General features: G+C 48.4%; 1 protein-coding gene across 3 annotated transcripts; it reads right to left on the reverse strand.

The window, feature by feature from the left end:
• Positions 1–460: 460 nt before the first annotated feature.
• Positions 461–9088, reverse strand: RPS10 (ribosomal protein S10). 3 transcript variants are annotated; one of them, XM_054490175.2, is made up of 6 exons: positions 8947–9087; positions 8012–8161; positions 7631–7802; positions 4719–4796; positions 1377–1432; positions 461–554 (listed from the first exon to the last, which is right to left on the reverse strand). In XM_054490175.2, the coding sequence occupies exons 2-6, from the start codon at positions 8159–8161 to the stop codon at positions 513–515; spliced, it is 498 nt and encodes a 165-aa protein (XP_054346150.1). In that variant the 5' UTR covers positions 8947–9087; the 3' UTR covers positions 461–512. The 3 variants fall into 3 exon arrangements, with proteins under 3 accessions (XP_054346150.1, XP_063522211.1, XP_063522210.1); XM_063666141.1 differs by lacking the exon at positions 8947–9087 and adding an exon at positions 8711–8873; XM_063666140.1 differs by having other exon boundaries at positions 461–1432; positions 8947–9088.
• Between the last annotated feature and the right edge of the window lie 1758 nt (positions 9089–10846).

The following is a 10846-nucleotide window of genomic DNA, read 5'->3' on the forward strand; positions in this document are numbered from 1 at the left end:
CTTGTCAACAAACGCTGAGCCTTGAAGACTTAGATTAGTAATGTTGGCCTAAACACCATTCCTGTGCTTCTTCCCCATAAATTGAAGGATTCCAAGTACACTATTTCCTTGGTCGTTACCTTTCACCCTCCCTCCCCAGTACTTCTTATAGTTCCTGACAGCAAGCACAAATCACGACTCCAGGCCAACCAGCAACTTTCCCACCACGCTGAGCTGAGGCAGCATGGCTGGTCTAGAGAAGGGACCCAGTTTTCCAACTGCAGCACCATATGGGACACCACTCTGCAGAGAGGCGCTGGCTAGAGAAAGCAAGGCACACGCCAAAGCCAAGTACAGCAGCAGCCGGTGTCACCCAGAACAATGACAACTCCCCAGACCAAGCCTGTACTGCCCCATTTACATTCTGACGCTTAAACTGTTCCTGTTCAGGCTGCACAATGCAAACAAAATGGACACCAGATTAAGGTTTTTTGGCTGTAAGTTTATTCAATGCAAAAGAATCCTCTCCAACTTTACTGAGGTGGCTGACCACGTCCACGACCAAATCCGCCTCTCTGTAAGAGAAAGCACATCACATTAGCATGAGCAGCACTCAGGTTTGATCTTTCGAGGTTTTGCTAACTTTCAGGCCTCATTATAACTCCAGAGGCCCCCAAATGTAAACAGCTGGGAGAGAGCTGAGTACAGGCTATAAATCCCAGCACTGCCCCTTACTGGATGTGGGGCCATATCTAACATTTAGGCCCATTTCTTCATTGGTAAAGTGGGAGTATGGCCACTCACCCAGAGTGTGTTCATACATACTCCTATATGAAAGCATTCAGCCCAGGATTGGACCGTTTCTACTGTACATGCTTCCTTTTTATAAATGACATTATCTGAGCGCAATCATGTGCTATGAGGACCTGCCATAGGACAAAAGTGATATGCCAGTACTATGCCTGGATTAACTAATCTCACAACTACCTTGGTAGCTGTAATTATCACCTCTATTTTATAGATGGGGAAACTGAGGCAGAGGGGAACCTACCTAACATTACATCAACTGAAAAAAGATGGAGGATTTGATTTCATACCATCTTGGTTCTTAAGCCCACCCACCTTCCAGTGTTTAGCTCAATGTCAAGCATTAATGAAACAGAAAACACTAGTAGGCCACATGTACTGATTTCTGAGACTCATTTCAGTAATTTATGTATTTACAAAAGTTTACATGCTACAACTCAATGTAAAATTTGGAATTGGAAAAAAGTGGGAGGAGGGAACAGGTTGACAGGACCCACCCATACTATATGACATCCCCACAACTTGCAGAGCAACCAGACTGAGGCCAGAACAAGTGATGGCTCATGGAAAACAAATAGGAAGATACTCACAAACTGGAATTCGGTTGCTGACCCAGCCCCAGCCTCGGCTTTCTTGTCAGCACCAGCTAGAAAGTGAAACATCGATTTAGAATCATCATATGATCTAATCTACTATAGAACAAGGGAAGACAACTCACCAACTCCAATCTTGCAGGAAAAGCCACGTACCACTCCATTAAATATAAGCAAATTACACCAGTGGTGGGGAATACCTTCTGAGCCACCTTTGTCTCTCTTGGGGCACTCTTCTCAGCCTTCCTTATGTCACCCTTCAATACTCACAGCCCAAACTATAAATCCTCCCAAAGGATTCCTACTTCCTATCACACTGACTGACTTACCCACTTCAGAGCAGCATCTAGATAACAAAGGGAGTGTAATTACGGAAGAACTAACATGTAAAGGGAAGGGCCCACAAAAGCCTTAATTACCACCATGGGAGAAAAGCAGACAAGATGCTGCCCGGTCCTATATCCCAGTCACAGTTCAAATGGAGACGTGTGCGAAATTCACCAGTTTTCTTTTACTTATTTGAGACAGGGTCTTATTCTGTCACCCAGGGTGGAGTGCAGTGGTACGATCTCAGCTCACTACAACCTCTGCCTCATGGGCTCAAGAGATCCTCCCACCTCAGCTGGGACTACAGACAGCTAATTTTTATATTTTTTGTTTGTTTGAGACTGAATTTCGCTCTTGTTGCCCAGGTTAGGGTGCAATGGAGTGATCTCGGCTCACTGCAACCTCCACCTCCCAGGTTCAAGCGATTCTCCTGCCTCAGCCTCCCGAGTAGCTGGGATTACGGGCATGCGCCACCATGCATGGCTAATTGTTTTTGTATTTTTAGTAGAGATGGGGTTTCTTCATTTGGTTTCTCCAGGCTGGTCTCAAACTCCCGACCTCAAGTGATCCACCTGCCTCGGCCTCCCAAAGTGCTGGGATTACAGGAACGAGCCACCGCGCCCAGCCCTAATTTTTATATATTTTGTAGAGATGGGTTCTGCCATGCTGCCCAGGCTGCTCTAAAACTCCTGAGCTCAAGTGATCTGCCTGCCTCGGCCTCCCTAAGTGCTGGAATTACAGGTGTGAGCCACTGCACCCAGCCAATTACAAAGACTTAAGAAAAAAAGAATGTAAAATATTTCATTACTGTTTATACTGATTACATGTTAAATTAACACGTTTAGATATTTTTTAAACTGATTTATTTATATTTATTTACTTATTTATTTATTTTTTTTGAGATGAAGTCTCACTCTTGTCTCTGAGGCTGGAGTGCAATGGTGCAATCTCGGCTCACTGCAACCTCCGCCTCCTGGGTTCGAGCGATTCTCCGGCCTCATCCTCCCGAGTAGCTGGAACTACATGTGCATACCACCAGGCCCAGCTAATTTTTTGCATTTTAAGTAGAGACGGGGTTTCACCATGTTGGCCAGGCTGGTCTCAAACTCCTGACCTCAGGTGATCTGCCCGCCTCGGCCTCCCAAAGTGCTGGGATTACAGGAGTGGGCCACCGTGCCCAGCCCTGATCTATTTGAGTTGGGGGGGTCTCACTCTGTCGCCCAGGCTGGAATGTAGCAACAAGATCATAGCTCGCTGTATCTCAAACTCCTGGGCTCAAAACAATCCTCTTGCCTTGGCCTTCCAAGTAGCTGGGACTATAGGCACATACCACCATTCCCAACTCACTTTTACAAATATTTGATTAAATAAAAGACATTAGTACTCAAACAACCTGTTTCCACTTGCTTTTTCAAGTGTGGCTACCAGGAAATTTTGTATTAGATCTATGGCTCACATGGGGCACAAGAACAGGGGGAGGAAAGCAAACGCCAGTAACGAATATGGTTTCAGTAATCGTTCAATTTTTTTTTTGAGACAGGGTCTTGCTGTTGCCCAGGGTAGAATGCAGTGGCATGATCTCAGCTCACTGCAACCTCCGCCTCCCAGGTTCAAGCAATTCTTCCGCCTCAGCCTCCCGAGTAGCTGAGATTATTACAGGCAGGCACACACCACCATGCCCAGCTAATTTTTAAAGTAGAGATAGGGTTTTACCATGCTGGCCAGGCTGGTCTTGAACTCCTGACCTCAAGTGATCCACCTGCCTCGGCCTCCCAAAGTGCTGGGATTACAGGCATGAGCCACTATGCCTGGCCCATAATCGTTAAACTTCCAGTATCACCAACTTCCTCTGAACCAAGAGCTGGAGAAATTCATTCCTTCTACTACCCTGTATGGTACTCAGTTCAAGTGGTCACTTCTCCAGAAGATGACAGAAGGAAGCTAAGAGTGGTAGAAGTTAGTAAAAACTCTTCTTGTACACCTTGCTTTTGTATCACAATCAACAATGAGTGACTTTATCCGGGTGGGCACGGTGGCTCACTTCTGTAATCCCAGCACTTTGGGAGGCTAAGGCGGGCGGATCACAAGATCAGGAGATCCAGACCATCCTGGCTAACACGGTGAAACCCCATCTCTACTAATACAAAAAAAATTAGCCTGGCATGGTGGCGGGCGCCTGTAGTCCCAGCTACTCGGGAGGCTGAGGCAGAAGAGTGGCGTGAACCCAGGAGGCAGAGCTTGCAGTGAGCTAAGATCTGGCCACTGCACTCCAGCCTGGGTGACAGAGTGAGACTGTCTCAAAAACGAAACAAACAAAAAAGTTGAATCCTATTATTCCTTTGCAAAAATACTAACAAAGGCTCCACATTTTACCGAAGAGTTTTTTATTTTTATTTTTTTGAGACAGAGTCTTGCTCTGTCACCCAGGCTGGAGTGACAACTTTATCGATTACTGAAACCGTATTTGTTATTGGCATTTGCTTTCCTCCTCCTATCCTTGTGCCCAATGTGAGCCATAGATCTAATACAATGGCATGATCTCGGCTCACTGCGGCCTCTGCCTCCCAGGTTCAAGCAATTCTCATGCCTCAGCCCCCTAAGCAGCTGGGACTACAGACACCCACCACCACACCGCCCTAATTTTTGTATTTTTAGTAGAGACAGGGTTTCGTCATGTTGGCCAGGCTGGTCTCGAACTCCTGACCTCAAGTAATCTGCCCACTTCGACCCCCCACCAAAGTGCTGGGATTACAGGCATGAGCCACTGAGCCCGGCCTGAGTTTTGTTTTTTAAAAAATCCCGGCCTCCTCCTAATTCTCATCTATGAAATCACTGCATAAGGAAAGAAGCACAAAGGACTCCAGCTGTTCTGATGCTCTGCAGAGTGAAACCAGGAATCTTTCCTGGTCATTTTGTCATCATCAAGGGCTGAGCCCCACCCAGCCAGAGCCAGCTGTGAGAATCCAGACATTTCACCCCAACACCCCTAATACTGGTGATGCATTTACTCACGTGGCACAGCACTCCGTCTGTAGGTATCTCTGTCAGCTTCCCCTCTTGTGAGTCTCGCAGGTCGCTCACCCTCCAGACCTATGTAAATCAAACCACACTGTGAACACAGGGCAGTATGAGAACTCCGTCCCTTAAAGCCAAGAAAACTGGCATTGCTCTCCTGTTGTCACTCAGCAACCCACTTGGTTAAGATGGGTTAATGGGGACAGGAACTCCTTAAACCTACAATGTCAGCTAGAAATAATTATTTCTCCATAGAAACTTATTGACAATCTTGGATGCAAATCTGAAAAAAGGCTTCCATTTTGTTTCAACATAAAACCATTTTCCAATTATTGGACCAATCTAGGTATCCAGCTATTTCTATGAACATCTGAACAGCCAAACGTTTGAACCTGACCCACGTTAAGTGGAAAACTCAGTCTACGCAAACGGAAAAGGAAGCACCCTAAGCCGAAAGTCCCAACTCCAATATTAAGTACATCATCTAGGGGTTACCAAGAATCATTTAGTTCCTCTTGGGCTTCTTCACATACCTGTTAGGCTATCAGATATCTATTATGGCAGAAACTTAATTTATTACCTTTTTTTGAGACGGAGTCTCACTCTGTCGCCCAGGTTGGAGTGCGGTGGCGCGATCTTGGTTCACTGCAACCTCTGCCTCCTGGGTTCAAGCAGTTCTCACCCCAGCCTCCCCAGTAGGTGGGATTACATGCACGTGCCACCACGCCTGGCTACGTTTTGTATTTTTAGTAGAAAGGGGGTTTCAACCTGTTGGCCAGGCTGGTCTCCAACTCCTGACCTCAAGTGACCCACCCGCCTTGGCCTTCCAAAGTGATGGGATTATAGGCGTGAGCCACCACGCCCAGGCTAATTTTTTTTGGTTGGTATCTTTAGTAGAGACAGGGTTTCACCATGTTAGACAGGCTGGTCTTGTACTCCTGGTCTCATGTGATCCTCCCGCCTTGGCCTCCCAAAGTGCTGGGATTACAGGTGTGAGCCACCACACCCTAAGGCACAAACTTTAAGAGCTACCTTAAAATTATCATAAATGGCCAGGTGCAGTGGCTGACACCTGTAATCCCAGCATTTTGGCAGGCCAAGGCAGGTTGATCACTTGAGGCCAGGAGTTCAAGAACAGCCTGGCCAACATGGTAAAACCCTGCCTCTACTAAAATTACAAAAATTAGCCGGGCGTGGTGGTGCACGCCTGTGATCCCAGCTACCAAGAAGCTGAGGCAGGAGAATCACTTGAACCTGGGAGGCAGAGCTTGCAGTCAATTAGGATCGCGCCACTGCACTCCAGCCTAGGTGACAGAATATAAATAAACAAACAAACAAATAAGTAACAGTTTAATCAAGTATTTTCTCTAGCCAGTTACCTTGGAACTTACCCGGAGTCCATATGATTAGAATATGAACTGTGCCTTTTTTTTTTGACACAGTGTCTTGCTTTGTTGCTCAGGCTGAGTGCAACGGCCACAATCACAGCTCACTGCAGCCTGGAGTTCCTGGGCTCAACCACAGGTGTGCACCACCATGCCTGGCTAATCTATTTTTTTGTAGACGGAGTCTCACTATATACTGCCTTAGCTGGTCTCAAACTCCTGGACTCAAGTAGTCTTCCTGCCTTGGCCTCCCAAAGGGCTGGGATTACAGGAATGAGTCACTGCACTCAGGCAGAATGAACTCCTTTTAGAGCAGAAATAAATTAATCATGTAATGAGTGGCTAAAACAAATGTCAGGCTCAACTAAATCAGAATATATCAAGCACAGATAGGCACTGGTATTTTTTTCCCCCAGGAGATTCCAAGATGTAGTAGAGAACTTTTGCTAAAAAGACGTATTATGGGCTGGGCGCGGTGACTAACGCCTGTAATCCCAGCACTTTGGGAGGCTGAGGTGGGTGGATCACCTGAGGTCAGGAGTTCGAGCCCTGCCTGGCCAACAGAGTGAAACCCCATCTCCACTAAAAATACAAAAATTAGCTGGGCATAGCTCTGGGCACCTATAATCCCAGTCTTGGGAGGCTGAGACAGAATTGATTGAACCTCAGAGGTGGAAGTTGCAGTAAGCTGAGATCGTACCATTGCACTCCAGCCTTGGCAACAGTGAGACTCTGTCTCAAAAAATTATGGCTACCTAATCACCAGAATCCCTTGGGGAGCTTTCATAACAAATTCCTGAGCTCCATAAAGTAACTCTCCAGGGGAACCTGGGCCCTCTGATGATCACGTTTAGGAATCTGCGCATTTTGTCACCTCAACCTATGCTCTCTGCAGCTCCTACAAAGTTTTGTAACAAAGAACCATAACCTAGACAAAATACAGGCCAAGCACGGTGGCTTACCACTGCACTCCAGGCTGTGCAACTGAGCAAGACTCTGTCTCAAAAAAAAAAAAAAAAAAGCGCAACTGTGAGCCAGCAATGATCTCAAGAATCAGAAAATTCTCCTCGCACCACACATGTGTGCATATCCTTTCACATCGTGGTATACACCATCCATTCTCCAATCCAGTTTCTAATTTTTTCTTCTGTTGGCAAGAAAACTACAACACTCTTGTTTCTTTCAAGGTGGTAAATGGCTTTGCTTTGGACTTCTCGGGAATAGTACAACGCACTCTGCTGGAAAAGTTACTCAATGTTCTATACTACATGTGTCTGGATGTTTGTACAGGTTTGGGTGAAGAAAGTGACAGACTATCTGTGCTTAAGGCCATCTCATGGATGGCCTGAAGAACTGAGTCTAGTTCTATTCCAAGTCCCAAGCCAGGGGACAAAGGTTCTAGCACTTGACCCAATGCCTGCAGGCCAGAGCCCTCTAAAGCTGACATCAGCTAAGAATGCTTTTGTCCCTTACACAAAAGAAACTATCTTCAAATAGCTGAAGGCATTTGTTTGGGAACCATACCTTTAGGCCGAGGCCTGCCAGTCTCTGGACGGCTACGGCGTAGGGTGGCAGGCACAATCTCCGGGGGCAGATGAAGGTAATCGCGGAGATATTGGATACCCTCATTGGTAAGGTACCAGTAGAAATGTCTCCAGGCAAACTGTTCCTTCACGTAGCCTCGGGACTTGAGAGACTGTAAGGCAGAAAACTACTGTTAAGGCCTAAGTAGAAGCTTGGATCATCCTAAGCAAGTCTCCAGTCCCAGCCAGCCCTTCAAGTTAGCAAGCAGCCCTGGCAGTCCTGACCTCCCTTTTTGAACTTGCCTTGAACGTTAGGGGAAGATCCCTCCATCCCATTCCATCCCATTCCATCCCATCCCGGTCTTCCTCCTCACCCTCCTACCTGCATGGCCTTCATGACATGAAGGTTGGGCACATTCTTGTCTGCCAGCTCCGGGTGCTTAGGCATGTGGACATCCTTCTTGGCCACCATGACTCCCTCCTTAAAAAGGAGTTCATAAATGGCAATCCGGTTCTTCTTAGGCATCAACATCTGCACGAAGGAGCCGACTGTCAAGAGCACTTCTGAGTAACGAGGCCGGGGCCCGGTAATCAAGTTCTTGATTTTAAAGTGACCCACACAAAACCGTAGACAACATGCTGGTGGGAAGACTCAACTCCACAAAACAGATTCGGCAGAGGCCAGCTCAGTCAGTCCCCACCCCCAAAAACAATTCAGGTGAAAAAGGTGCCAGTATGTTAAAACCAGGATAGTGGTGCACATTCGCGCCAAACTTCCTTAAGTTCTCATCAATTACAAAGGTCAATGGGGGGGAGAGGAGCAAACCCTGCATTATCGGGAGCAGCTGGAGACCATCAGCGACTGTACCATAAAGTACGCAGGGAAGGCCCGGAGGCGTAAAGCCCCCGCTTCTTGAAGGCGGCAGACCCCAAACCGAAGAGCTAAGGCCTTCGCACCCTCGTCTCCTACCTACCACTTCTCTCCCAAACTAGAGCTCCAGTGCCAGGCAAGGAGGCAGTCGGGGGAGACCTGTTCCCAAGAAAAAAGCGTGTCCGTGGGACACCGTCTCCCTAGTCTCACCTGGCAGGTCTCCGCCACGCACTGGCTTCATCCTCCCCCTCTCCCTCGGACAATCTTCGCCTACCAGCGGCCCCCTACCCCATAAAATAAGCCTCCAGCCCCTGTCGCTACTCAGAAATCGGTGTGTGGAGAGTGGGAGAGAGGCCCCCTGCCCGCATCCTGGGGAGAAGCAGCCGCTAAGGCGGCAGGATAGCCCGGATGGGAGCCGATGGAACTCGAACTCCACAGAAACTCACCTCAGCGGCTACAGGGTTCGGGGCCGGGGCTGGAAAGGAAAGAGCATGCGCGGTGCTACGTCTCTTCCGGGCTGGCGTGGGCCCGCCCCCCGCCAGGACCCGCGCGGAGCCTGGGGTGGCCTCGGCGGTGCCTGAAGGACTGGCGGATCTGACCGCAGAGCCTGACCGCCCGAGGGACTCACCGCACACACTAGGAAACCGTCTCCGGGAACTTCTGAGCTTGCGTGCTCTATCAGTACAGGGTCACTTATTTTGGGCCGTCGTTTTAGAAACGCTTCTTCTTTTTTTCCCTCCCAAAATTTATTATGCAAGTGATATATGCTCTTGGAGCAAGAAAAGAGAGAGAACATACAAATCAGATGACGATAAAAGACTAAAAACATAATCCCGTCAACCAAAGAGAATCGCTATTAACATTGTGGTATACACTTTTCCAAACTCATATGCACTCACACAAGTAGACTTTTTTTTTTTTAAATAAAAAAACAGAGGCCGGGGACAGTGGCTCACGCCTATAATCCCAGCACTTTGGGAGGCCGAGGCGGGCAGATCACAAGGTTAGGGGTTCGAGACCAGCCTCGCCAATATGGTGAAACCCTGTCTGTACTAAAAATACAAAAAAAAATTAGCCGGCGTGGTGGCGGGCGCCTGTAGTCCCAGCTACTCGGGAGGCTGGGGCAGGAGAAGCACTTGAGCCCGGGAGGTGGAGGTTGCAGTGAGCCGAGATCATGCCACTGCACTCCAGCCTGGGCGACAGTGAGACTCTGTCTCAAAAAAAGAAAAATTGACTCAGCATTTTGGGAGGCTGAGGCAGGAGAATTGCTTGAGCCCAGGAGGTCCAGACCAGCCTGGGCAACGGTGAGACTTCATCTCTACAATTTTTTTTTTTTTTTTTTTGATTAACTGACTGTGGTGGTGCACACTTGTAGTCCCAGTTATTCAGGAGGCTGAGGCGGGAGGATCGCTTGAGCCCGGAAAGTGGAGGGTGCAGTGAGCCGGGTTCGTGCCCCTGCAGTCCAGCCTGGGTGACAGAGCAAGACCCTGGCTCTATTTAAAAAAAAAAAAAAGAGGCTGGGCGCGGCAGTTCAAGCCTGTAATCCCAGCACTTTGGGAGGCCGAGGTGGGCGGTTCACCTGAGGTCAGGAGTTCAAGACCAGCTGGCCAACATAGTGAAACCCCATCTCTACTAAAAATACAAAAAAATTAGCCAGGCGTGTTGGCGTGCGCCTGTAATTCCAGCTACTTAGGAGGCTGAGGCAGGAGAATCGCGTGAACCCGGTATGCGGAGGTTGCAGTGAGCGGAGATCACTCCACTGCACTCCAGAGCTTGGGCGACAGAGCGACACTCCGTCTAAAAAGAAAGAAAGGAAAGTGGGGCCGGGCGCAGTGGCTCAGGCCTATAATCCCAGCACTTTGGGAGCCCGAGGCGGGTGGATCACCTGAGGTCAGGCGTTCGAGACTAGCCTGGCCAACATGGCGAAATCTGATTTCTACTAAAAAAAAAAAAAATACAAAAATTAGCCAGGCATGTTGGCGGGCGCCTGTAATCCCAGCTACTTGGGAGGCTGAAGCAGGAGGATCACTTGAACTTGGGAAGTGGAGCTTGCGGTGAGTTGAGATTGCACCATTGCACTGCAGCCTGGGCGACAAGAGCAAAACTCCGTCTCAAAAAAAAAAAAAAAAAAGAAAGAAAAGAAAAGTGGACCGGGCAGGGCGGCTCAGGCCTGTAATCCCAGCACTTTGGGAGGCCGAGGTGGGCGGTTCACCTGAGGTCAAGAATTCGAGACCAGCCTGACCAACATGGTGAAACCCCATCTCTACTAAAAATACAAAAATTAGCTGGGCATAGTGGTGGGTACCTGTAATCCCAGCTACTCAGGAGGCTGAGGCAGGAGAATTC

This window comes from Pongo pygmaeus, chromosome 5, assembly GCF_028885625.2.
Source record: "Pongo pygmaeus isolate AG05252 chromosome 5, NHGRI_mPonPyg2-v2.0_pri, whole genome shotgun sequence".
Lineage (NCBI taxonomy): Eukaryota > Metazoa > Chordata > Mammalia > Primates > Hominidae > Pongo > Pongo pygmaeus.

What these genes read in the sequence shown, in the direction of transcription:
- RPS10 (XM_063666140.1), bottom strand. Translation starts at nt 8,161, where the DNA reads ATGTTGATGCCTAAGAAGAACCGGATTGCCATTTATGAACTCCTTTTT. An exon ending in ATGTCATGAAGGCCATGCAG is followed by an intron (nt 7,803 to 8,011) that starts GTAGGAGGGTGA and finishes TCTGCCTTACAG; the next exon opens with TCTCTCAAGTCCCGAGGCTA. An exon ending in TGGCAGGCCTCGGCCTAAAG is followed by an intron (nt 4,797 to 7,630) that starts GTATGGTTCCCA and finishes TGATTTACATAG; the next exon opens with GTCTGGAGGGTGAGCGACCT.